The following is a 27,992-nucleotide window of genomic DNA, read 5'->3' as shown; positions in this document are numbered from 1 at the left end:
TTTATAATGTAATGTATAGACACATTTATTAGGTTAGGTAATGTGCTTTTAGAACAGAATGATCACGTTTAAGGAGCAGGCAGTTATTTAAGCACTCTTTGCTGGCTTAGGTAATTGAGTACCTATAAGGAAATCAGTAATCATTGCAGGCAAGTAAGAAAGGGGGAGATAAAAGAGTTTGGCATCCCATCCAGCAGAGTAACGCGTCTTGGGGTGGACAGCAGTCAGCGCATGCTCCATGCAGTCTGTGACTAGAGACAAATTGGTGTTGGACGTCGACATAGCCAGATCAACAAAGCTACAATCTGAACAGAGAAATAGAAAACAAGATTTGTTACAAATATTACATTCAAGGCAGGTATAAAACACTTTCTTTATTCCAAGGCAAAATACTATCTAAAACCATGTTATCTGTGGACTTTATGACCAAGGTCAACATTATATTGCTTGGCAGCGCTGTCTCTGAATTTATCATTTGCTTCATGGTGTCTTTCAGTTTTTTATGCATTGTAAAAGCTCAGACGACAGATAAAGAGAACAAACGGTGTCATACACTTTAGATAGTAGGAACACCTCCCCCATTAATATGCTTGGCTCAGCTGCATATGCTAGTTTATTTCAATTTGGAGAAAGGATATATCTGCTGCTAGACATTCCTGGTAGCATATTACCTCAAGTGGAAGCAAAGGAGAAGACATGCTGAAATCCACCAATGCCAAACCTTTTATACTTTTAGCGTTGGAAGTTCAAAGACACACAAAACCTTTGGAAAAGGGTTCTCTGCTAGGTGTTTAATCGACTGTCCCATTAGAATGAGCTTCTCAGAAACTGATGATGAACTGTCATTTCATCAGCATGTTCCATCAAGTACAAAGACAAAATTTATTGACAAGCCAATTAGAAAATTCAATTGCAGGAATATCAGCACCAACCTAGAGACAGTAATATATATCACTATATATTATTGTCTCTAGGAGGAGTGGGGAGAATAGGACGCCCCCCTGCTTGTCACACGATTGTCCCGTTATATGGAATAAAGGACTAATCTTTTAAGGCATGGTGAGTGCCACATTTCCTTTACTTCAAATGCACGAATTAGAAAATTACAATCTAAATTTTTTAAAAATCGTGGCTGCAGCACTCAGGAAAATGCTGCAAAAATACATAAAGGAATGATAACCATGTTGGCCTTCTGATAAACTAGTATAAGAGAAGAAACTTTTTTTTTCTTTTCCAAGCTCTTAACAAAGGCTGATCAAAATCTGTCCATTTTTCTCATACCTATGAAAAACTGATGTCTGAATGAGTCCCAAAAGATGATTAAAATTCTCTATCATTCTCTGGACAATATACTCACAATTTTCATAGTATTGTTGTCCATAGCTCCTACGGATTTCATCTGGTGCTTGGGTCCAAGCTCTATTAGTTCCCTCCTTCATCAGTTTAGCATCAGTTACTTGCGTTGCAAAGAATCCAGGTTCTATAATACAGACCTTCACACCAAATTGATTCATCTCACGGCTATAAGATATAAATTCTGTCAGCAAGAGTTAATGCACAATATAATATTACTACAGTATTTAGATTCAGTCTTTTAAAAGGGCTGTCATAGAGATGCAAAAGGCATCAAAGAATTTATGCGTGTCCTCCATCTCAAATTAAGTTCATTTTTTTGTTGCCATCCATATGAAGTATTGTTTATAGGCGAGAATTTCTCCAACATACAGTACAGACCAAAAGTTTGGACACACCTTCTCATTTAAAGATTTTTCTGTATTTTCATGACTATGAAAATTGTACATTCACACTGAAGGCATCAAAACTATGAATTAACACATGTGGAATTATATACTTAACAAAAAAGTGTGAGACAACTGAAAATATGTCTTATATTCTAGGTTCTTCAAAGTAGCCACCTTTTGCTTTGATGACTGCTTTGCGCACTCTTGGCATTCTCTTGATGAGCTTCAAGAGGTAGTCACCGGAAATGGTCTTCACTTCACAGGTGTGCCCTGTCAGGTTTAATAAGTGGGATTTCTTGCCTTATAAATGGGGTTGGGACCATCAGTTGTGTTGTGCAGAAGTCTGGTGGATACACAGCTGATAGTCCTACTGAATAGACTGTTAGAATTTGTATTATGGCAAGAAAAAAGCAGCTAAGTAAAGAAAAACGAGTGGCCATCATTACTTTAAGAAATGAAGGTCAGTCAGTGCGAAAAATTGGGCAAACTTTGAAAGTGTCCTCAAGTGCAGTTGCAAAAACCATCAAGCGCTACAAAGAAACTGGCTTACATGAGGACCGTCCCAGGAAAGGAAGACCAAGAGTCACCTCTGCTTCTGAGGATAAGTTTATCAGAGTCACCAGCCTCAGAAATCGCAGGTTAACAGCAGCTCAGATTAGAGACCAGGTCAATGCCACACAGAGTTCTAGCAGCAGACACATCTCTACAACAACTGTTAAGAGGAGACTTTGTGCAGCAGGCCTTCATGGTAAAATAGCTGCTAGGAAACCACTGCTAAGGACAGGCAACAAGCAGAAGAGACTTGTTTGGGCTAAAGAACACAAGGGATGGACATTAGACCAGTGGAAATCTGTGCTTTGGTCTGATGAGTCCAAATTTGAGATCTTTGGTTCCAACCACCGTGTCTTTGTGCGACGCAGAAAAGGTGAACGGATGGACTCTACATGCCTGGTTCCCACCGTGAAGCATGGAGGAGGAGGTGAGATGGTGTGGGGGGCTTTGCTGGTGACACTGTTGGGGATTTATTCAAAATTGAAGGCATACTGAACCAGCATGGCTACCACAGCATCTTGCAGCAGCATGCTATTCCATCCGGTTTGCGTTTAGTTGGACCATGATTTATTTTTCAACAGGACAATGACCCCAAACACACCTCCAGGCTGTGTAAGGGCTATTTGACCAAGAGGGAGAGTGATGGGGTGCTACGCCAGATGACCTGGCCTCCACAGTCACCAGACCTGAACCCAATCGAGATGGTTTGGGGTGAGCTGGACCGCAGAGTGATGGCAAAAGGGCCAACAAGTGCTAAGCATCTCTGGGAACTCCTTCAAGATTGTTGGAAGACCATTTCCGGTGACTACCTCTTGAAGCCCATCAAGAGAATGCCAAGAGTGTGCAAAGCAGTCATCAAAGCAAAAGGTGTCTACTTTGAAGAACCTAGAATATAAGACATATTTTCAGTTGTTTCACACTTTTTTGTTAAGTATATAATTCCACATGTGTTAATTCATAGTTTTGATGTCTTCAGTGTGAATGTACAATTTTCATAGTCATGAAAATACAGAAAAATCTTTAAATGAGAAGGTGTGTCCAAACTATTGGTCTGTACTGTACATCACCTATGCTACCTACCTGAACAAACATTCTTATACAGTACAGACCAAAAGTTTGGACACACCTTCTCATTTAAAGTTTTTCTGTATTTTCATGACTATGAAAATTGTACCTTCACACTGAAGGCATCAAAACTATGAATTAACACATGTGGAATTATATACTTAATAAAAAAGTGTGAAACAACTGAAAATATGTCTTATATTCTAGGTTCTTCAAAGTAGCCACCTTTTGCTTTGATGACTGCTTTGCACACTCTTGGCATTCTCTTGATGAGCTTCAAGAGGTAGTCACCGGAAATGGTTTTCACTTCACAGGTGTGCCCTGTCAGGTTTAATAAGTGGGATTTCTTGCCTTATAAATGGGGTTGGGACCATCAGTTGTGTTGTGCAGAAGTCAGGTGGATACACAGCTGATAGTCCTACTGAATAGACTGTTAGAATTTGTGTTATGGCAAGAAAAAAGCAGCTAAATAAAGAATATGAAGGTCAGTCAGTGCAAAAAATTGGCCAAACTTTGAAAGTGTCCCCAAGTGCAGTTGCAAAAACCATCAAGCGCTACAAAGAAACTGGCTCACATGAGGACCGCCCCAGAAAAGGAGGACCAAGAGTCACCTCTGCTTCTGAGGATAAGTTTATCTGAGTCACCAGCCTCAGAAATCGCAGGTTAACAGCAGCTCAGATTAGAGACCAGGTCAATGCCACACAGAGTTCTAGCAGCAGACACATCTCTTCAACAACTGTTAAGAGGAGACTTTGTGCAGCAGGCCTTCATGGTAAAATAGCTGCTAGGAAACCACGGCTAAGGACAGGCAACAAGCAGAAGAGACTTGTTTGGACTAAAGAACACAAGGAATGGACATTAGACCAGTGGAAATCTGTGCTTTGGTCTGATGAGTCCAAATTTGAGATCTTTGGTTCCAACCACCGTGTCTTTGTGCAACGCAGAAAAGGTGAACAGATGGACTCTACATGCCTGGTTCCCACCGTGAAGCATGGAGGAGGAGGTGTGATGGTGTTGGGGTGCTTTGCTGGTGACACTGTTGGGGATTTATTCAAAATTGAAGGCATACTGAACCAGCATGGCTACCACAGCATCTTGCAGCGGCATGCTATTCCATCCAGTTTGCGTTTAGTTGGACCATCATTTATTTTTCAACAGGACAATGACCCCAAACACACCTCCAGGCTGTGTAAGGGCTATTTGCAAAAGAAGGAGAGTGATCAGGTGCTACGCCAGATGACCTGGCCTCCACAGTTACCAGACCTGAACCCAATCGAGATGGTTTGGGGTGAGCTGGACCGCAGAGTGAAGGCAAAAGGGCCAACAAGTGCTAAGCATCTCTGGGAACTCCGTCAAGATTGTTGGAAGACCATTTCCGGTGACTACCTCTTGAAGCTCATCAATAGAATGACAAGAGTGTGCAAAGCAGTCATCAAAACAAAAGGTGGCTACTTTGAAGAACCTAGAATATAAGACATATTTTCAGTTGTTTCACACTTTTTTATATACACCTTGTATATAATTCCACATGTGTTAATTCATTGTTTTGATGCCTTCAGTGTGAATGTACAATTTTCATAGTCATGAAAATACAGAAATATCTTTAAATGAGAAGGTGTGTCCAAACTTTTGGTCTGTACTGTACATAACAAATACATAAGCATATGTGACCATTTTTCTACTGCTTTAGGGCTCATGCAGACACCCATTGAAATCAGTCCGAATGTGGACCGCTAATGCACAGACTGGCTGTGGCTCTCCCAACGTGACAGTCTCTTAGAAATATATGAAGCTGTCACGCTTGGGTCAGGAGAGCAGCAGCCAGTCTGTGCATTTCACTCCAAGATTGGACCGATTTGCACGAAAGTCTGAATGAGCCCTCAGCCATGTATTTATTGCTTCAGATAAACTGATCAGCCATTATGTTTAAACCACTGACAGGGCAAAAGAATAACATTCTTTACAATGGCACTAATCAATTGGTGGGATATACTGGGCAGCAAGTTTTTAAAGAAAAGTTGGAAAGTGTAAGGATCTGAGAGACTTTGAAAAGGGCCAAGTTGTGATAGCTAGATGAGTAATCTCCAAAACGGTTGTTTTCAGTGACGAGTGCCTACCAGAAATAGTACAAGGAAGGAAAACCAAGAACATCACAACATAGTCATGACTGCCCAAAGCTTGTTCATGCTCAAGGTGAGTGAACATCAGTCTGCCTGGTTAAATTGCGCAGAGGAGCTATGGAGGCACAAATTGCTAAAAAAAAAACTAATTCTGGGTATGGTAAAATGGTATCTGAACACAAATTGCATCACCATGCATATGGTGACGAATAAGAGTGATCCCTGCCCATTTTCAAAGTGCTTACATGGGGATTGGAAACCTCAAAATTTTGCCTGGTGGTAAAGCCATGGTATATGGTGGCTTGGTCTGATACATACAGTCATGGACGAAAGTTCTGGCACCCTTGAAGTAGTTCCAGAAAATGAAGCATTTCTCCAGGAAAAATGTTTCAATTACACATGTTTTGTTATACACATATATATTTCCTATATATTTTTATTTCCTTTTTGTGTATTGGAACAAAAAGGCAAAATGGATATCATTTCACACAGAACCACAAAAAAGGGCAGAACAGAATTGTTGGCACCTTTCCAGTTGGCCAACAGCGGTTAAAGTTGTGTGATCGCCTTTAATGAACCTTTCAGCTTCAGACATCTTTTCTGTTTCCATAAAAAATGTGCATGGCATAGAGAGGCAACGATAAGTTGCCAAGGAAGCCAGAATGTCTACCATCCCTATCCAATGATTAAAAATAGTACCTATTAAGTTATGGCAATGCGCAGTAATACAATAATACAGTTTAGATAATAAATTATCTTTTTTTCTATGGGTTCTTATAATTGTCACTTAATTTAACTATTTTTTAATCGCACTAAGGAACAACTATAAGTTGAGATCCTTTGAATGATCCATTTTGAATAAGCTTCGGAATACATAGTATTTCTAATCTTTCTTGACTATTGGTATAAAACTTACAGGCAAACTTTTAAACTGTGACATGGCCTAATGATCAGATGCATTTGGTTAACTTGGGGGCCAAAGTCAGACCCTTGGGATGCCATTGTAATGCATTGCTTCCCCAAGCTCCTCAATTGCATTGTTGAGTGATGACGGATAGACAGAGGGAGTGCCGACTCTCTGCCAAGCTCCTTACATGCTGCAGTTGCTATTGATCATAGCATCTAAGGCCACGTTCACATGTTGAGTGTCTGGTGAGTTTTTTACCTCAGTATTTGTAAGCCAGAACCAGGAATGGAAGAATCAGAGGAAAAGTATAATAGAAACATGTGCACCTCTTTTGCATATTTTTCATTTTTTTACCCACTCCTGGTTTTGCCGCTCAAATGCTGAGGTAAAAAATTCACCAAATACTCAATGTGTGCAGGTGGCCTTACAAAGAAAAGTCTTCACCCAAAAAATGGCTTAACTGGCTTCCTTTGAAATCTACCCTAGTGTGAAAATTAGATTCTGAGTTACAGAAAAGCAGTATAATATAGAATGAATAATGAAGCATTTCTCACCGGAGACTATCGGAGAATGATTCCACTCCATATTTTGACATGCAGTATGCCCCTCCGCAGATGGTAAATCTACCCGCGATGCTTGCAACATTCACTACACGTCCACGAGCTCTTCGAATCAAAGGCAGCATCTTAAGAGTGACATCCACAACACCCAACAGATTTACATTCAGGATTTTAGAAAAATCTTCTTTAGTCAGCCATTCATTTGGGGCACTTGGCACAGAAATACCAGCATTGTTTATCACACCCCATAGACCTAGGATGGGAAACAATATAAGGGATAGCAGAAAACCTCACAACTAGTCTTAGTTTTTGTCATATTTATGATTCGGGAACATGCACAATCATAAATTTTGCCCAAAAGAAAGAAATGGTGTATATTAACCAAAATTTATTTTTGTCAACTCTTTCCAGATATGGCGATTATCCTTTTTTTGCAGTTTTCTTTTTTCCTCCTCTTCTTCAAGGACCCATAATTTTTTTATTTTTCCATCCACATGGCCATATGAGTGCTTGTTTTTTGTGGGACTAGTCATAAGTTTGAATGACACCAATCATTTTACCATTCAATATACTGGAAAATGGGAAAAAATGCCACACATGATAAAATTAGGCAGAAAACACAATTCCGCAATCGTTTTTGGATTTCATTTTTACAGCATTCATTGCGTAGTAAGAATGACCTGGCAACATCAGACTCCGGGTCACTAACATTACGGCTATATCAAAAAAGTACAGAATTTTATAAAAAAAAAAAATATTACTTATGTTGCCATTTTTCGAGACCCATAACATCTGCATTTTTACTTCGAATGAGCTGTGTGAAGTCTTGTTTTTTGACTGACGAGCTGACATTTTCAGTGATGTCATTTTGGTGAAAATTAATTTTGATCGCTTCTTATTGCATTTTTTTGCAATTCCGTGGCAACCAAAATAATGCAATTTTGGCATTTCAATTTTTTCTCAACGCCATTTACAGATCAGGTTAATACATTTTCATAGATTGGGCTCAGTATTTTTATTTTCAATTTTAAAAATTGCATTTTTAATGGGATAAAAGAGAGTAATTTGAATTTTTGTATTTTTTTTTGTACTTTATTTTTTTAGTCCTCTTAAGGGGATTTGATACTGTGATTATCTGATCACTTATACTATACACTACATTTCCACAGTATTGCAGTATACAGTATAGTATAATCACAGTCTGCTATGGAACCCAGCTATATGCTGGTTTTCACAGCAATACTGTAAAGGCAGGCACAGGAGTCTTCAACAGCTCCCCGGCTATTATAAAAACCCATTGGCACCGGCAATTGTGCCGAGGAGACTGAACAGTGTACTCCCTGGATCACACGCATTAAATGCTACTGTCAGAGATTGACAGCAGTACAGTCATGGCCAAAAGTTTTGAGAATGACACCAAAATTATATTTTCACATGATCTGCTGGCCTCTGGTTTTTATTAGTGTTTATCTGATGTTTATATCACATACAGAAATATAATTGCAATCATATTATGAGTACCAATAGGTTATATTGACAGTTAGAATGAGTTAATGCAGCAAGTCAATATTTGCAGTGTTGCCCCTTCTTCTTCAAGACCTCTGTAATTCTCCCTGGCATGCTCTCAATCAACTTTTGGACCAAATCCTGACTGATAGCAGTCCATTCTTGCATAATCAATGCTTGCATTTTGCCAGAATTTGTTGGTTTTTGTTTGTCCACCCGTCTCTTGATGATTGACCACAAGTTCTCAATGGGATTAAGATCTGGGGAGTTTCCAGGCCATGGACCCAAAATCTCTATGTTTTGTTCCATGAGCCATTTAGTTATCACCTTTGCTTTATGGCAAGGTGCTCCATCATGCTGGAAAAGGCATTGTTGGGCGCCAAACTGCTCTTGGACGGTTGGGAGAAGTTGCTCTTGGAGGACATTCTGGTACCATTCTTTATTCATGGCTGTGTTTTTAGACAAGACTGTGAGTGAGCCGATTCCCTTGGCTGAGAAGCAACCACACACATGAATGGTTTCAGGATGCTTTACAGCTGGCATGAGACAAGACTGGTGGTAGCGCTCACCTCTTCTTCTCCGAATAAGCTGTTTTCCAGATGTCCCAAACAATCGAAAAGGGGATTCATCAGAGAAAATGACTTTGCCCCAGTCCTCAGCAGTCCACTCCCTGTACCTTTTGCAGAATATCAGTCGGTCTCTGATGTTTTTTCTGGAGAGAAGTGGCTTCTTTGCTGCCCTCCTTGAAACCAGCCCTTGCTCAAAGAGTCTCCGCCTCACAGTGCGTGCAGAAGCACTCACACTAGCCTGCTGCCATTCCTGAGCAAGCTCGGCACTGCTGGTAGTCCGATCCCGCAGCTGAAACAGTTTTAAGATACGGTCCTGGCGCTTGCTGGTCTTTCTTGGGCGCCCTGGAGCCTTTTTGACAACAATGGAAGCTCTCTCCTTGAAGTTCTTGATGATGCGATAGATTGCAGACTGAGGTGCAATCTTTGTAGCTGCGATACTCTTCCCTGTTAGGCCATTTTTGTGCAGTGCAATGATGGCTGCACGTGTTTCTTTAGAGATAACCATGGTTAACTGAAGAGAAACAATGATACCAAGAACCAGCCTCCTTTTAAAGTGTCCAGTGATGTCATTCTTACTTAATCATGACTGATTGATCGCCAGCCCTGTCCTCATCAACACCCACACCTGTGTTAATGGATCAATCACTAAAACGATGTTAGCTGCTCCTTTTAAGGCAGGACTGCAATGATGTTGAAATGTGTTTTGGGGGTTAAAGTTCATTTTCTGGGCAAATATTGACTTTGCAAGTACAGTAATTGCTGTTAAGCTGATCACTCTTTGACATTCAGGAGTATATGCAAATTGCCATTCCAAAAAATGAAGCAGTAAACTTTGGAAAAATTACTATTTGTCTCATTCTCAATACTTTTGGCCATGACTGTATTTAAGATGTCCACAGCAGCAGGTGGAACTCAGGCCTACTAGTTGCTGTTAGAGGCAGATGCTGGCTCAGTAGCACAGTTAAGGCTCATTCAGACGTCCATGTAAATCGGACCACAAGGCATGCGCTGGCCGGCGGCTGTCCCAACCCGAGTGTCACAGCCTCATAGAATTATATAAAGCTGCCATGCTCTGGTCTGGAGACCCGAAGTCAGTTCATACATTAGCTGTCAGTGCTTAACCAATATGTACGAACGTCTGAATGAGCCATTTGTGTCTGCCTGCATTGACGCAAGCAAAGCTCCTGAGCATGCATCAAAGCAAGGGACCCAATATATTATATAAATTTGTAGGGAAGGAGTTAAAATTTGCACAAAATTTGTATTGTGCGATAAAATTAATCATTGAAATGTGCCCAAAATTGTGGACAAAAAAAGTGTACAAGGTTGATAAAATAAACATATGCTAACTAGCTATAGTATTTCCCTGGAGTACCTTGCCGATGTAATGCAAGTATAGTGAAAGAAGTGGAGAGAAAAAGGGCAGTGCATATATAAATATTGTTTATATTTACAGTTTATATATATTTTTTTCTATAAAACTAGAAATTTAGATCAATGCTAGGATTTAAACGATCAACCCGTGTTATTGAAGGCAAAATTTTTACCCCTGAGCCACAAACTGATGTATTACATATTAGCCTTATTATTAGAGGTTGTCCACTACTTTTATATTGATGACCTATCCTTAGGATAGGTCATCAATGTCTGATCGGCCTGGGTCCGACACCCCCGCTGATTATCCATTCTCGGCAGCGGCAGCTGGACCTGTTCGATTGCGGAGCTGCTCTGTCTTTTGATAGCGGCCGCAGCATAGCACTAATACACATCCGCCTTGTATTGATTTGTATAGACGGCAGATGTGTAGAACCCAGCCGCGGCCACTATCAGAAAACGGAGCAGCTCTCAAATCGAGCAGTCCCAACCGGCATCCGCCGCTACCAAAAACAGCTGATCGGCGGGGGTGCTGGACCCCGACTGACCATACACTGATGATCTATCATAGGGATAGGTCATTAATGAAAAAGTAGTGGACATAAGTCTTTAATTCTTTCCTGACTGGGTGATTTTCCATTTTGTGCTTTCTTTTTTTAACTCCCCTTCTTCAAAGAGCCATAACGTTTCTATTTTTCCATTGACATAGATGTATGAGGACTTGTCTTTTGCAAGACAAGTTGTACTTTTCAATGACATCCTCCATTTTATCATGTGATGCAATGGAAAGTGGTAAAAAAATCCAAGTTTGGCAAAATTGACAAAAAAAGCGCAATTACACCAAAGATTTTTGGATTTTTTTTATAGCTTTCAATACAAGGTAAAATGACCGGTAATATGATTTTTCAGGTCAGTCAATTACGGTGATAACAAATATGGATAATTTTATTTATGTGATAATAAAAAAAATTTGAAATTCGTAAAAAAAAAAATAATAAAAATTTGCTTATGTCACTTTTTTCTGTGATCGGCAATGTTTTCAATTTTTGGTCATTGGGGCTGTGGGAGGGCTGTTTTTTTTCGCGCCATGAGCTGACATTTTGTATTGATTCCATTCTGGGGTAGATATGACCTTTGGATTGCCTCCAATTACCTTTTTTTGTGGCGTTATGGCAGCTGAAAAGCTGAAAAACTACAATTCTGGCGTATAGAATTTTTTTCTCACTACAGTATTTACTGATCGGGTTAGTTAATTAAAATAATAAAAATTTCCTTACGTCACTTTTTTCTGTGATCTGCAACGTTTCCAATTTTTAGTCATTGTGGCTGTGGGAGGGCTGTTTTTTTTTTTGCGGCATGAGCTGACATTTTGTATTGATTCCATTTTGGGGTAGATATGACCTTTGGATCGCCTCCAATTTCCTTTTTTTGTGGCGTTATGGCAGCTGAAAAACTACAATTCTGGCGTATAGAATTTTTTTCTCACTACAGTATTTACTGATCGGGTTAGTTAATTTTATATTTATGGAATTTGCTGGACTTTTACTGACCTGGAAATACCACATATGTGTATTTTTCAATATTTTTTTAATTTATTCTTAATTGTTAAAAGGGGTTGTTTTGAAATTTTACATATAGATTTTTTCATATTTTTAAAACTTTTTTTTACTATATTTTGTAGTCTCCTTAAGTACTATAAACCTGTGATCAACTGATCATTTCTTCTATATACAGCAATACTACAGTATTGCCATTTATAGGAAAAATCCCGGTATGCAATGAGCCCGAGGGTTTTCAGTAGATTCCCTGTCGTCATGGCAACCCACCGGGACCTCGTGATAATGTTGTATGGGCACCGATGGGCAGCTAGAACAGTTGCGCCCCCCCAGGCCAAACACAGTAAATGCTGCTGCCACAGATTTAACAGGTTAACAGCCACAGGCTCCACTCCATTGCACTCACAGCTGTTAGAGGCATCTGATGGTTGAATAACACAGCAATCATCTGCCAGGAAAGACTGAGGCTTAGTTCATGACCCTCAGAAGATATATAAGAAATTAGAAGTTTTACGGTTATATTAAGAATTTTTATTGAGATTATATATTCTTAATATAACCGTGAAACTCCTTATTTCTTATATATCTTCTGATATTCATTGGAGTGGTTTTCTTGTGGTGGCACATGCATGGTTCTCATGCTGATGTGCCAACCACTAAAATGCTTATGGGAATTTGTCTACTTAGTTCATGACCCTGTGTCAAAGACAGGAATCCGATGTTGGTCAGGGGTTAAAGTCATAAAGGAACAAAAATGGGGAAAAAAAACCCAAGTCATTATTCAGGCATAATTGTGATTTTTGTTCAGTGATTTTTGTTCAGTTTAACTTGAATAACTTTTACTTAGTTGCTTGTCCTGTTTTCATGTCAAATCTCACTAATTTGGAAGTGGTTTATTTTGCACCCGTTTTTTATCAACATTTTGATGAAAAATTGTTGAAAATATGTCTAAGGCTATGTGCCCACGATGCAGAAATGCTCCGGATTTTTTCCTGAGTGTTTCTGCATCTCCCTGGCAGAAAAAACGCATGCGGATTGTACATGCGGATTGTACATGCGTTTTCCTGCCAGGGACAAGCGGAAGTGAAGCGTTCTTCACATGCATTTCCGCATGCGGGTTGACAAGCACTTTCCAAGCGATTTTAGCATCACTTGGAAAGTGCTTGACAACTTGGTCACACTATATAAATCCATGCAACCGGCATGGATTTATATAGTGTGACTGTAAAGAATGTTAAAAAATAAAAAAATAAATCTATACTTACCTTCCGATGGCCCCTGGAGTCTTTATCCGATCCGTCCTGGCTTGCCGGCAGCTCGCGGTACACTACACTAAAGGACCTGCTGTCACATGACTAAATGACATCAGCGCAGGTCCTTCAGTCCACCGCGATCTGCCGGCAAGTGAAGACAAGGAGACCGCGGGCCATCAGAAGATAAATATAATATTTATTTTTTATTTTACTCTTTTTACAGGTTCTATGGTACCTGGGTCCGGAGGAGAGTCTCCTGTCCTCCAAACCCGGGTACCATCTGCAGATTGAAACGCATGTCAATGGCAGCGAAAACGCAGCGCTTCCGCAAAATAATTGGTAGTGCTGCGTTTTTTTCCGCAATGATAACCCGCAGCGGAAATTTCCGCAGCATGTGCACAGCACATGCGGATTATCATTGGGGAACATGGCAGGCCTTCTACCAAGCATTTTTTTAAGCGTTTCTGCAGTGAAACAGCCTAAAGCTTAGATACTCCTAAGTCACACCCACTCTTGAGCTTTCAGGATAAAAAAATTGTAGCGCATGTTGAAAACTAATATTCCTTTTGATGCAAATAGTTTATAAATATGTCTATTCTAAAATATGACAGTTTTTGGAGAATTTTGCACCATAAAACAAGTGGACTTACATTCATAAATATACCCAATTGTAGTTTATGACATTTTTGTTTTTCATATTTTTATGCTATGTATTTCACTAAAATTGTTAATCGTTCAACAGATCTATTTGTCATTTCAAGAAATTTGTATTTTTGAATTTTACTTTCGATGCCGAGGCGACTATGTATGCATATGTAAAGGATGCTGAAAAAAGATTTTAAAAAATCTGACAATCTGACCTTTATCTCCTACAATGGAAGAAACCCATACAGCTGCAGCATTCACACTCTGGCTGTCAGTAACATCAAGGATTACAGTCTTCAGCCTACTGGATGTCTCCTTCTTCAGATTTTCAGCTCCTTTCTGAGTAAGACAAGCTGCAAGTACATTCATGCCACGTTTGTCCAGCTGCTTGGCAGCCAGGTTTCCAAATCCAGAGTCGCATCCTGTGATCAGCACATACTTATCTATGAGATTGGGAAGAACCAAACGTCTTTGGTTCCACCTGAAGAGATAGATCAAAACTAAAGCCACGGGAAGCAGAAGACACCACATGACAAAGGTCCTAAAAAGAAAAATTCAAGGATAATAATCAGCTGGGTATCATTTACTGACAGAAAGAAATCTTTTTTTCTTATTAGAAATATAGGACCTCCTTTATCAAAACTTAGTACCTGAAAAGGGTTATGAAAAAGAGACAGTACAGAGTGTGGAAAAGAACATTTTTAATGCTGCACAGAACTCAGTGTAAAAGGAAGAATCCTTATACTTACTTACACATTCCTGTCACTGTCAGAGGTTTCTGTACTTCCCACACATTGCCCGGATATCCCTTCAGCCAGAATGGGTTGGCAGCATGCCAACTTGTGCTGAAACTTCCCAAAATACATTGTATAGTAAAGTGAGATATGAGCAAAACACATTAGAAATGTGCCATTTGAATGCTGCACCATCCAGATGCAAACACCTAATATTTCAAGGTGTATTTCCAAAGTGAATCTGTGTCCACAATGGAAAAATGACAACAAAAAAATGCCCCCAATTAAAAAGACATTGACAAATTTCTAAATTAATTACATCATACACTTTTACATGGGGTGATTTTAGGTTTAGTAATAACATTCTTGCCTTAAGGCTCCCATACACATTAGACTAACTTTTGCCGAACCCGGTGATATCGACAGGTTCTACTGAAAATCTAATGAGTATGGGTGCCTTCGACTGTCCCCCGATTGATGATGTTAGGAAAAGGCAAGGATCCAGTATGTCTGATTTCGATGTTAATCCTTTTGTTCTTTAAGAGATAAGTCACCACCACCGTTGTCTGTCAGTGATTATTTCATAGACAATATCTTATTTTAACAGAACCGTTCAGTAGCAGACTTTTTGGGCTACTTAAATTGTAAAGACTATCCAAATGATCCCTTTTTGGGGGCAGATGCCTGCTTTGCTAGTATAATAATAGACAACATGGAGATGTGCGAAAAAAATATTTTTTTTACAACATGCACACATTTAGATTTCTGAAATGTGGAGATTTTACGATTGTCTTTTAAAAAAACAGAAAGTATAGCTGCTCTGTCTCAAATGCCATGAAGCACAAAGGAGCAATGTATTTTGGGAAGTGCATTATGCTCCATCTCAGATTACATAGAAAAAACTTACTGACAGATTTCCTTTAAGGGATCATGGAAAGCATGCAGAATTTTCAGAATTCAGCTTTACTCATGAAGAGACAATGGGGCTAAGTCATTAAGACTGGCAATGTGCATGACCAGACTTTATGAAGGGTTCACAGGAACATTTTATCAGTGGCATGTGCTAGAAATGCTTCTCCAGTCGGGGATGCCACTTTTGCATTAGTAGACGGTTGGGCATCCCACCCATGATGCTCCCCATCTCCATTTTGTTGGAGCTGCTTTAAACTGGTGTGAAAATGCAGAAATTCACAAAATTCTAGTCCAACTCCTCATTTTGAAAAAAATTGTGACTTTTCAAATCAATTAACTGCAGTTTTCTGGTGAAAACACTTTGATGAATAGCCCTAAATGTGCTCGATGATTATAGTATCAAAGATTCAAACTCTACCTTTAAAAAAATAACCTTCTATTAACATTGTACAATGTTGTGTAAAAAATGCTCGTTCATTGGGTGAAATGATCTTTTGTGTAGTGTAATATGTTATCGTTCTTGAAGATGGATCGTCCTGTGCAAACAGGACTCCCACCGTCGAGAACTATGGCATCATGTGTGCACTGAGCGATCTAGTACAGATTGGTCAGTGTGCATATATTGCTTTGGTATCCCTATGTAAACAGTCAGTCAAACGACCACCTATCGATAAAAGTTTACCGCACTGCATCTCGTTCAGAAGTGGTTGCAGTCAGAGTCTTCTACTCCGGCACAGATGCTCGAGCGGGTGGTGATTGATAGATTCATGGACTCCCTTCCCAAGTCGGTGCAGACTTGGGTTGCCCAGGGCGATCCCCAGAACGCAGATGACTTCATTGACCTGATAGAGAGGTACCAGGTGGTTGAGAAATCCCTTGGGAAACCAGATATAGTCACTTCCCTGTACTAGGATACCCGAAAGGGGGAGGGTTCAACACGGAAGGGGTTTAGAGCCACCACTGGGGGGTGTCCCACTTCCATTGAAGGTGCCGCAAGGACTGTTGTTAAGGATATAGTCTGTTGGCGGTGTCACAACCCTGGACACGTAGCCACCTGGTGTCATATGTCCCCTGAGCCCATGGACTGCAGCCTCGTCAGACTGTGTTCCTATTATGCGTATCCAGCCTGCAGTGTGGACTGTTGACCCGACGAGGAGCCACAGGCATGTACCATGTTCGTTAATGGAGGAAAGGTGCTTGGACTGTTAGATTCTGGGAGTCTGGTGACCTTAATCAGAGCTACCCTTCCCCTCCAGTTGGTCCCTTCCAAAACTGTGGGCGTTTGGTGTATCCATGGGGATGCCAATGACTACCCCGTGGCCATAGTGACAGTGGGAACAGACTGTGGTGCCCAGTCCAACGAGGTCGGGTGGTTAAGGACCTGATACATCCCGTCATATTGGGCCGTTATTTTTCTTGGTTTTGGGACTTGTGGGGAAAGGGTACCAGACTAAGTAGCATGGGCAAAATCCAGGTCCCTGGAAAAGAACCCCTGACGAAGTGGATGAGTTCCCACTGTGCGTCCTTGCCAGCGATGAGGGCAAGATGGTGACCGAGGAGGCCGACCTCCATGAGTTAGATGTGTCCGGAGAGAATTTTGGAACTGATCAAGTTCGGGACCTAACCTTAAAGGGGGTGTTTGACCAAGTTACTGTATGTAATGGGGTTGCTCAAGAGCTGGAGACCGAAACCAGGTTCTCCCACTTTGTAGTTCAGGGAGAGTTGTTATATCGGGTGGCCAAACTAAGGGGTGGTGAGATAATGGAACAGCTGCTAGTGCCAGGGCCATACAGATGGAGGGTGCTAGATATGGCCCATTCACATGTTCTACGGGGACACCTAGGGTTCAAGAAAACTTAGGAGAGGATATTAAGAAGGTTTTGTTAGCTAGGATGTTACCGAGAAATTCTGAACTATTGTAGGTCCTGCCTCACCTGCCAAATAACCGCTCCCTCTGCCCAGTTCCGCAGTCCCTTAGTTCCACTACCAGTGATAGAGGTCCCCTTTGAGAGGATTGCTATGGACCTAGTAGGGCCCTTAGTCAAATCAACCACCAATACATTCTGGTGGTCATGGACTATACGACCCAGTATCAAGAAGCGGTACCGCTAAGGAACTCTTCGAGCAAATGCATAGCCAGGGAACTGGTCCATATATTTGCCAGGACCGGTCTGCAGAAGGAAATCCTAAAGGATCAAGGGATCCCATTCGTGAGCAAGGTAATGAAGGAGCTGGTCAAGGTCCTCTAGATTACCCAGCTGCGAACCTCTGTTTACCATTAGCAGACAGACGGCTTAGTAGAGCGCTTTAAAAAGTCCCTGAAAGCGATGGTCAAGAAATTCGTAGAGAAGGATGGACGTGACTGGGACTACCTGCTGCCGTTCCTGCTCTTCTCAGTAAGAGAGGTTCCACAAGCCTCTACCGGCTTTTCTCCGTTTGAGCTGCTGTATGGACAACATTCATGAGGGCTCAAAACGGTGAATGAGGTGTCGAAGTGTGACGCGTATCGGATGCACCGCGTGAACAAACTCATTGAGAGGCTTGGACTGGCAAGGTACATCACCACTCTGGACCTGACGAAGGACTATTGGCAGATCCCCATGTCCCAGATGGCCAAGGAGAAGATGGCTTTCTCGACATCTGATGGGTGCTTTCAATACACTCGGATGCCGTTTGGACTACAGGGGGCCCTAGTCACCTTCAAGAAGGCTATGGATCGGATCCTAGCCCCAAATAAAAAGTATGCCGCAGCCTACCTTGACGACATTGTAGTCTTTAGCCCAGACCGGGCTAGTCATTTACCTAAACTACAGGCCGTTCTGAATGCGCTGAGGAAGGCCGTATGTACTATAAATCCGAGAAAATGTGCCGTCAGAAAAGAGGAGGCCAAGTATTTGAGCTATGTCAACGGGAGAGGCGAAATAAAACCGCAAGTCAATAAAGTGGAAGCAATTCAGACCTGGCCGCAACCCCTCTCCAAGAAGCAAGTAAGAGCATTCCTGGAAAAGGTGGGATATAACCAGCGGTGTATCCCAAATTTTGCCATGATGACCACACCACTTATGGATCTCCTAAAAGGCACCAGATCAACCATGGTGAAGTGGAAGCACTGTGTAAGCAGCCGGTTCTGGTCGCACCAGACTTTAAGAGTTTGCGGTCCAGACAGACGCTTCAGAGGTTGGTCTAGGAGCCGTACTCTCTCAAGAGATAAATGGGGAAGAACATCCCATTCTCTATCTGAGCCGGAAGCTTTCATCCTGCGAGAAGAACTACGCAATAGTAAAAAGAGTGTCTAGCCATAAAGTGGGCCATAGATACACTAAGATATTACCTATTAGGCCGGAAGTTTAAGCTGGTGTCAAACCATTCCCAGTTGAGATGGTTGAGGGAAAAGAGGGATAAAAATGCCAGGGTAACTAGATGGTTCCTAGGTCTTCAGGATTTTAACTTTCTCGTGGAGCACAGGCCCGGGAAGTTACACGGGAAACGCTGATGCCCTTTCTAGAATTCCCTATCTGGTATCGGAAGGTGCCCAAACCCCCGGCTTTGGGCAAAGGGGGGAATATGTGACAGAGTCACTGGTGTGATATATACGAGGGGAGGTATAAGTCACTCAGGTTGCTAGCCTGTGTGAACTAAAACCTACAAAATTTTTGCCAGCAAGTTATATGCTGGGGGTTACCTCACTTAAAGTGTGTGTTTTTTTGTGAATGGCAAAAAGGGTGTGAAGCCATTCACACTACCTCCCCTTAGGGTGTGGCTAAGCAAGGTTTAAATGCTCAGTCACTATTTTTCCTCTCTGTAGTGTGTGGTCAGGAGATTGAAGTCTCCAGGCTGTGTTGGGCTGAAGCCAGAGAGTAACACCGGACGACTGGTGTTGCTGAGACTTCACTGTGCTACCTGGAGCGGGCAAAGCCTCGCTGGCTAAAGGACTCTGTTATACTTTATCTTTTGTTTTCTGATTAACCCAAAGAGGGACTATTTATTTTTATGGGATGCTGCTGGAGTTTATGCCACAAAATAAACCCACAGGAAGTTTACCCAAACCATGTGTCCTGTGTCTGCCTCGGGAGAGCCGAGCAAGTCGCTTTACCACAATTCCTAAATATCTTTACATCTATCTGTTGCTGTATTCCCCAGTGATTAGCATTGTGGACATGGCAGAGCACTTAACAATTCTCTGCCTTCTTAGGTCATTTCCCCTACCCGCACCAGCCTCTTTAGCTTGATTGATAGCTCACTGTCTGATTTCCTTGTAGATACCTGATATCACACGCACAGCTATCAATTTCTCCCTCTCTCATTGATATTGAATTGTTGGATAAAATTCTGCTAAGCCAGGAAATTTGAATTTCAAATGACCTACTCATTGATCTGTTCAACCTCGTTTAGCTAACTTGTGAAGAACTGATGCAGAAAGAATGCAGTGTGGTTGTCCATTCTTCTGATAAAAGTCAGCAGTCACTCTATGTGTCTGCAAACTTCTGAATCCTGAGAGGATGCAGTGCGCACCAGTGTTGCCAGTGAAAGTGGGCTGTTAACATACTTCCAGCCACATTCCACTAGATGTACCTGGCTTACAAGTGAATTGTGAGGAGTCGAGTACATCTAGTCGGCACATGATTGCATGTATGCAAATCGCGTAATTGCTCTTGTGCCTGTCAGCTTTCACCGACAATAACGAACAACAAATTGCACACTGCTCACTATCAGGATTCAAAAGTCTGCAGTCACATACAGTGGTGCTGTGCTCTGTGTGCGCATCTACTCCCCCTCAAAACTCCAACTGGCCGTCATTTACCACCCCCCAGGACTAGCCACCACCTTCTTTGACCACTTCACCACCTGGCTGCTTCATTTCCTTTCCGCTGATATCCCCACTATCATCATGGGTGACTTGAACATCCCCATTGACACTTCCCACTCATGTCTCCAAGCTTCTATTCCTCACTTCCTCCTTCAGCCTTGCTCAATAGTCTTCTGTCCCCACTCACAAAGATGGCCACACACTGGACCTCATCTTCACCCGCCTCTGTTCCCTATCTAACCTCTCTAGCTCACCTCTCCCTCTTTCTGACCACAACCTACTTACATTCTCTTGCCTCTCCTCTCCAGGTGCACAAGCCCCACTCCACAAACTTGCACACCCTCGCAGAAATCACAAACACCTTGACCTACACTCACTCTCTGAATCCCTTCTCCCTCTTACAGACATAAGTTCCTTACACAATGCAGATGCTGCTGCCACTTTATATAACACCACAACAGCTGCAGCTCTCAATTCGGTCGCCCCCCTCAAACATACGACAGCTCGCCCACTCAATAGGCAACCCTGGCACATCAACCTGACTAAAGAACTGCGAAGGGCCTCCAGGGTTGCTGAGCGGAAATGGAAAAGGTCCCACTCCAACAAGCATTTCATCGCATTCAAACAGTTCCTCACTTCTTTCAAGTCCACACTTACTGCAGCAAAACAAACCTACTTCTCATCCCTCACATCCTCCCTGTTTCACAACCCTAAACAGCTATTCAACACTTTCAATTCTCTCCTCCATCCCCCAGCACCTCGTCCCTCTCCTCTCATCTCAGCCGAAGACTTTGCCTCATTCTTCAAGCAGAAGATTGACACCATCAGACAAAGCTTTTGCCTAAAGTCCCCACAGCCTCTCCTCATAACTACTCAACCGTCTCCCTCCAAAACCAGCTTGTCCACCATTACGGACGATCAAGTTTCCTCTTTACGCTCCAAATCACACCTCACCACCTGCGAACGTGACCCAATCCCGTCCCACCTCATCTCTAACATCACTACAGTGTTCATCCCAACCCTAACCCACCTTTTCAACCTGTCACTAACAACTGGTATCTTCCCCTCATGCTTCATACCTGCCGCGATCACACCCATCCTCAAAAAGCCATCCCTTGACCCATCCTCTCTGTCTAGCTTTCACCCCATATCACTTCTCCCTTACGCCTCAAAACTACTGGAACAACATGTCCATTCTGAACTGTCCTCCCACCTCTCCTCCTGCTCCCTCTTTGACCGCTTAAAATCTGGCTTCTGACTGCACCACTCCACTGAAACTGCTCTGACTAAAGTCACCAACGACCTACTAACTGCCAAATCCAAGCGACACTACTCTGTCCTCCTCCTCCTCCTGGACCTGTCATCTGCCTTTGACACAGTGGACCATTCCCTCTTACTACAGACTCTCTCATCTCTTAGCATCAAAGACTTGGCCCTATCTTGGATCTCCTCATATTTAACAGACAGGACATTCAGTGTCTCTCTGGACCTGATATCTCCTCCCTACTAACTAGAATCCTGCAATGTCTGTCTAATATTTCATCCTTCTTCTCTGACAGATTTCTAAAACTTGACATGCATAAAACTGAATTCATCATCTTTCCACCGTCTCACTCAACCCCCCCAACTGACCTATCCATCAAAGTCAATGGCTGCCCACTCTCCCCAATCCCGCAAGCTCGTTGCCTCGGGGTGACCCTGGACTCAAATATTTCCTTCAAACTACGTATCCAAGTCCTTTCCACTTCCCGCCGACTCCAACTCAAAAATATCTCCCGGATCCGCACATTCCTCAACCACGAATCTCCAAAAACACTAGTGCACTCCCTCATTATCTCCCGCCTCGACTACTGCAACCTCCTGTTCTGCGGCCTCCCTTCTGCTACTCTAGCACCCCTCCAATCTATCCTAAACTCTGCTGCCCAACTAATCTACCTGTCCCCCCACTATTCCCCGGCCTCTCCTCTCTGCCAATCCCTTCACTGGCTCCCCATTGCCCAGAGACTCCAGTTCAAAACCCTAACCATGGCATACAAAGCCATCCACAACCTGTCTCCTCCATATATCTGTGACCTAGTCTCCAGATACTTACCTACACACGACCTCCGATCATCACAAGATCTCCTTCTCTACTCCCCTCTTATCTCTTCTTCCCACAATCGTATACAAGATTTCTCCCGTGCATCTACCCTACTCTGGAACTCTCTACCCCAACACATCAGGCACATCAGCCTACCGTGGAAACTTTCAAAAGGAACCTGAAGACCCACCTCTTCCGACAAGCCAACAACCTGCAGTAACCCTCGCTTCACCATACCGCTGCACGACCAGCTCTACCCTCACCTACTGTATCCTCCCTCATCCCCTGTGAATTCTGAGCCCTCGGGGGCAGGGTCCTCGCTCCTCCTGTACCAGTCGCCAACTAGTATTGTTCAAAATTTATTGTAATTGTTTGCGCTATGTATATTTCTTTCACATGTAAAACACCATGGAATAAATGGCGCTATAATAATAAATAATAATAATTAAAGAAGTTGTCCAGTACTTCTTTCAATTGCCTCAATGTATTTAGCATGTACCCATAAGGCTGAGTTCACACGATGCGGTTTTAATGTGTTTACGCGGCGGTTTTCCCAGCTCCCGTGCCAGCGTAAAAAAGAATCAAAAAGGAAAAATAGAAAAATAAACCTTCATACTCACCTCTCCGGTGTCCTCCTGGGCGATGCTGTCCCGTCGGTGGCTCGCTGTACACTGTACATCGCAGTGTACTTCCAGGACCTGCGGTGACGTTACTGATCACCTGATGATCATGCGACCATCAGTTGATCAGTAGATAAGGCAAAGATTCACGTGCACTCTGTCAAATTCGGAGGTGCTGATGAAATAGGCATATGATGCCCAATCACAATAATAAGTTAATTCATCGCACACGTAGAGGATATTGATGCAAAATTAATTTTTTACAGTCAAAATAAACAGGTTTTGTTATACCCAGTTTCCAAGAGCGACAGTAGTAGACGTTTCGGCCAGTTTACTCAGCCTTATTCATTTAGTCGCTATTGTTGTGTGGTTATATTGAAGCCTGGACTGTAGTATTTCAGGGTAAAGGGCTCAGGGAGCTTCCCAAGAGGGAAGATGCCATAATAGTCTTAAATACAATGCCTGTGGTCCTGTAGCCTTTTGATGGCGTCCCTGGTAGTGAGTAGCGGTGGCGTGGGGGGTAGTAGCGGCGCTCCCGCGCCTTGCTGCAGTTCCCAGACTGCTACTCACTACCAGGGACGCCATCAAAAGGCTACAGGACTACAGGCATTTAAATGAACCAATATACTCACCCCAGTTCTTATGGTAATCCAAGGGCTTAAGCAATGTCCTACCAACTTTATTTAGCTCCAAAAATAATTCATTGATGCTCAAAAACACTTGTAAAACGCATGTAAAAAGGCGTCAAAAACGCATGTAAATCCAAATGCGTTTTTTTCTGCCAGGGAGGGGCAAAAACGCTCAGGAAATTTCTGCTTCAATTCCTGGACCTGTGCACATACAATAAATGTTTTTGTAATTACCTTTAGTTGTAAGTATTGCCTGTGAGCGGCCCTATTGCTGACCACTCACAGGCATCACGTGACCCCCGGCGGCAGCCGGCTTTTTCGTCCGCTGATGTCTTGTCAAGTGAGGTGTGACATCAGTGATGCGGTCCCCGCGGTGGATGCTAGGCTGTGGGTGGGGTTGTGCGTCACACCCAGCATCCACCGCGCGCTTTCCCAATGAATGAGGAGAGGGAATGCCCGCGGTGGATGCTGGGCTGTGACGTGCGGGGTAACCCTCCCCCACAGCCCATCAATCAGCGGGGAGTGCGTCACGCCCGTCTGCAGCCGGAACTTGACGTGACATCAGGGGCTGTCAGAGCCGGCTGCAGCTGGGGGTCACGTGAGGCCTGTGAGCGGCCAGTAATAGCGCCGCTCACAGGCAATACGTAAAACTAAAGGTAATTACAAAAACACTTATGGGCACATGCTAAATACATTAGGGCAACTGAAAAAAGTACTGGACAACTCCTTTAAGTAAATTAGGTTACTTGCATTTTTCACTGCGTTTTTTCATGTGTTTCTCTTTACATGCATGTTTATGTAGTTTCTGATGCTGCGTTTTTTGTCTCCATTTTGGTATGTCGTGTTTTAAATAAAGCTTCTTAGTTTTTGATACTTCAAGGTATTTGGCTTTGACAAAACTTTATTGACATACTAAGGTACGGATTACATGCATTTCCACAGTGGAAAGGGAATCTGTCACCCCCTGGCATTTATCAGACTTCTAATATGGGCATACAGGCGATAGAAATGTGAATCTATACTTACAGTATGCAGGGTCGGACTGGAGCACCGGGACACAGGAGAATCCTCTGGTGGGCCTGCCCCCAGTTTGAGCTCCTGCCTTCTTCAGTCAAGCCTGCTCTGCCTGCTCATAGCGTGCCCGCACTTTAATTGGTGGCAGGCACCTGCTGCTGCCGGCTTCTATTGATCTGTGGTGCGTGCTGCCAACCCTCACTGCAGCCAGCACAGTCACAGCTGACTGTGTGAGACTGCATCTGTGAGGAGGCACACATCACAGCAACAGCTGATCCACAGAGCACAGTCACCTGTTTCCAGTGCCTCCAGCTCTTCTACCACAGGACCCTGGACAGCAGTGGTCTAATGCTGAGCCAATCAGCCTTAGTTTTCTTTGTGTGACCTCACAGCACAAAGAGCTGTGCTGTGATTGGTCAAGGTCCTGCCCATTGCCCAAGCAGCACAGAATAGTGAAGAGGAGCAGAGGGAGTCTGATGGCTGCAGCCTGCAGTGTGAGTGAGTGTGTCAGTCTGACTGTAAGTAAATAAAATACATCATGCCTGCAGTCTGACTAGTTCTCCAGCCACAGTTAGGAGAGGGGGCCCTCATGCAATCTAAAGGTGACACAAAGGAGGGGGCCCACAGGAAATTTCAAATTTCCTGTGGGCCCCCTCCCCCACTGTTTCACCTCTAATTTCCTGAGGGCCCCCTTCCCCATTGTGTCAATCACCTCTGTTTTACTGTGGGCCCCCTTACCCCCTCTGAGCAGGCCCACAGCAAATTAGGTGACACAAGGTGGAGGGGGCGCACAGGAAATTAGGTGACACAAGGTGGAGGGGGCCCACAGGAAATTAGAGGTGAAACAGTGGGGGAGGGGGCCCACAGGTATTTCACCCCTTCACATCATCTGCTTTTCATGTATGGCGCATGTTAAATGCCACTGTCAATTTCTGACAGCAGCATTTAACATGCACCGACATGCGTGCACATCATTCTCTCGCCCATTGGCGTGCCCGTGACGTGATTGCGAGTCGCCGATGGCTTATCTTGACAGCCAGAGGTCCACTGATGACAACTGTGCCTGTCATTACAGAGCACCTTCAAAACCCTGTATGTGGTCGGGCTCCAAAGGAGACTGTGATTTCCACTATATACAGCGATGCCCCCTAAGGGGGCTACCAATAACTGAAAGGTAAAAAAAAAATAAAAATGAAAACAAAGTAAAAAAAAACACCAAAAAGTTCAAATCACCCCCTTTTATCCCACTGAAAATAAAAATATTTAAAAAATAAAAAAATACACTTATGTGGTATCGTCGCATTCAGAAAAGTCTAATCTATTAAAATATAAAAACAATTTACCCGATCAGTAAACACCATAAACAGAAAAAAATTTAAGAATGAAAAATTTCCTTTTTTCTGTTCTTCGGAATTCACAAAAAAAGCTGTAACAAGTGATCAAAAAGTCACATCTATTCTAAAATGGTACTAATAAAAACGCAATCTAGCCCCGCAAAAAATAAGTCATGACACATCTCCACCAGCCAAAAGGGTTAATTCTAGTGATGCATGAAGGTGTTATCTGAGCACGCCCGGGTGCTATCCAAGCAGCTTCGGCGTTCTCGAATACTATGTTCGAGTCGCCGCAGCTGCATATTTTGCGGCTGTTAGACAGCCGCAACACATGCAGGGACTGCCTGAGCATGTCAGCTCTCCTGTGTGGTATAGTATATAGAGGATGTGTCCTGTGTGGTGTAGTGACAGGACACCGCTCACTGAGCTCAGCGCAGATCAGAAGCCTGATCGCTGCAGCGAGTCATTCTCCTCTGCTCCTCAGCGTGTGCGGTCGCCTCAAGCCTAGTGAGTATAATGATTTTTTTATTTTATTGTTAATTTTACACTTGTTGGAGACAGCAAGAGCAGAATACTATTCTCAACATTGTCCCTTGCTCACGCTGATCGCAGTGCAAGCAGGGGACAATGATGAGAGATTCCTTCAGCACCCAGCAGTTGGGAACAGCGCTAACTGTACTGCCGATTCCCAGGCGCCAGTACGTGTGATCCTGATGCGGCACATGGGCAGCACATGGTTGCCACTTGTATGCCACACAGGTACACACGAACACGGATATCTCTGGTACTGGCTTTTGCAGTACCGGAAATATCAGGACGTGTGAAAGAGCGCTTAATGTGTAAATCCACATGCTTAATACAGGGTTCACTGGACATATTATTTGAAAAGTTACCTTTTTTCACAGCTTTAGGCCAAATTCACACATTTACATGTTTTATCCATTTTTTTGCTGATATATTGTCAATATTTTCGCTTTTGAGATATTGGAAAGAGGTTGGTTGTCAAGATGATGAACAAAGTCCAGCACAATGGAGTCTGACAGTGGAGCAGAGCGTCAGACTCGGCAAAAATCCAGTTGACCCTATGAGTGCAGTCATATAACCAGGTCTACTTTATATCAGGATAATCCAATAGTACAGATTCATAGTACTCACTAAAGTCAGCATAAATATTATTTCTTAACTAAATTAACTACAAACCTATATGCAGAAATAAAGTTAGCAATGCATTTGATCTCTGAGAATGTTGTTTCTTACTTGTACCTTGCAACAGGCAGTCCAAGGGACGGATTGATGTGAAGCTACACTGTGCAGAAATGCCACATGATATGGGACAAATGTCACAGGCTGTTGAGATTCATGGACTGTAATCAGATACCCCTCCTTCTGTGTAAATGGAAAGACCCAATTCAGGAAAAACAATGCAAAAATGAGGCACTGTGAGACTTTCAGTGTTATTGAGTAACCACTCCTCTCCAGTGCAAAGGGTGAGAGGCGTACAATGCAAGCAGACAGGAAGCAGGCTGACATGAAGAACCAGCCCCACTAGAAAAAAAAACTGAGAGTGAGAGCTGTGAAAACATGGCCAAAGGCACACATAACTGTGCTGCTTCCACAGTGCCACATGTGCTGGCATGCTAAAGAATTTAGGGCAGATTCACAACAGAGCGTGTTTTGGAAAGCGAATCAAGCAGAAAGGAATGGTTCAATTCTTCTTTTATAATTCCCATTTCACATGAATGACATTTTTCAACAATGCAGTATGTAAAACTACCCTCAGATGTATTGCGTTTACTATTCCTAACTTTTAAGTAGTCAAGTAGTGCACATATAGTCAATAAAGTAAATGTGCCTGGGACAAAAGTAATGAATGAATCTTTCCCGGGAAACAAAAATACAGCTAAATGATCTTTGAAAGATAAATTAGGTTAATGGGGGTTATGGGACTATATTAGTAGACCTAAGTGCCCTGGTCCTCTGTATTATACATCCTAGCCTCCAAGCTTTAGGTCC

At 42.8% G+C, this 27,992-nt stretch overlaps 1 protein-coding gene across 2 annotated transcripts; it reads right to left on the bottom strand.

Moving 5' to 3' along the window:
* LOC141201313 (retinol dehydrogenase 7-like) lies at positions 1–27,494 on the bottom strand. Of its 2 annotated transcripts, none has more exons than XM_073663366.1 (5): positions 27,237–27,494; positions 14,065–14,390; positions 6,941–7,199; positions 1,358–1,521; positions 1–305 (listed from the first exon to the last, which is right to left on the bottom strand). In XM_073663366.1, exons 2-5 carry the CDS (start codon positions 14,378–14,380, stop codon positions 88–90), a joined length of 957 nt encoding a protein of 318 aa, XP_073519467.1. In that variant the 5' UTR covers positions 14,381–14,390; positions 27,237–27,494; the 3' UTR covers positions 1–87. The 2 variants fall into 2 exon arrangements, with proteins under 2 accessions (XP_073519467.1, XP_073519466.1); XM_073663365.1 differs by having other exon boundaries at positions 27,243–27,493.
* Between the last annotated feature and the right edge of the window lie 498 nt (positions 27,495–27,992).

The sequence above is a fragment of the Phyllobates terribilis genome, unplaced genomic scaffold (assembly GCF_046119375.1).
Source record: "Phyllobates terribilis strain yellow unplaced genomic scaffold, ASM4611937v1 Scaffold_2__4_contigs__length_985480577, whole genome shotgun sequence".
NCBI classification, from domain to species: domain Eukaryota; kingdom Metazoa; phylum Chordata; class Amphibia; order Anura; family Dendrobatidae; genus Phyllobates; species Phyllobates terribilis.
This window is presented reverse-complemented; position numbering and strand designations above follow the sequence as displayed.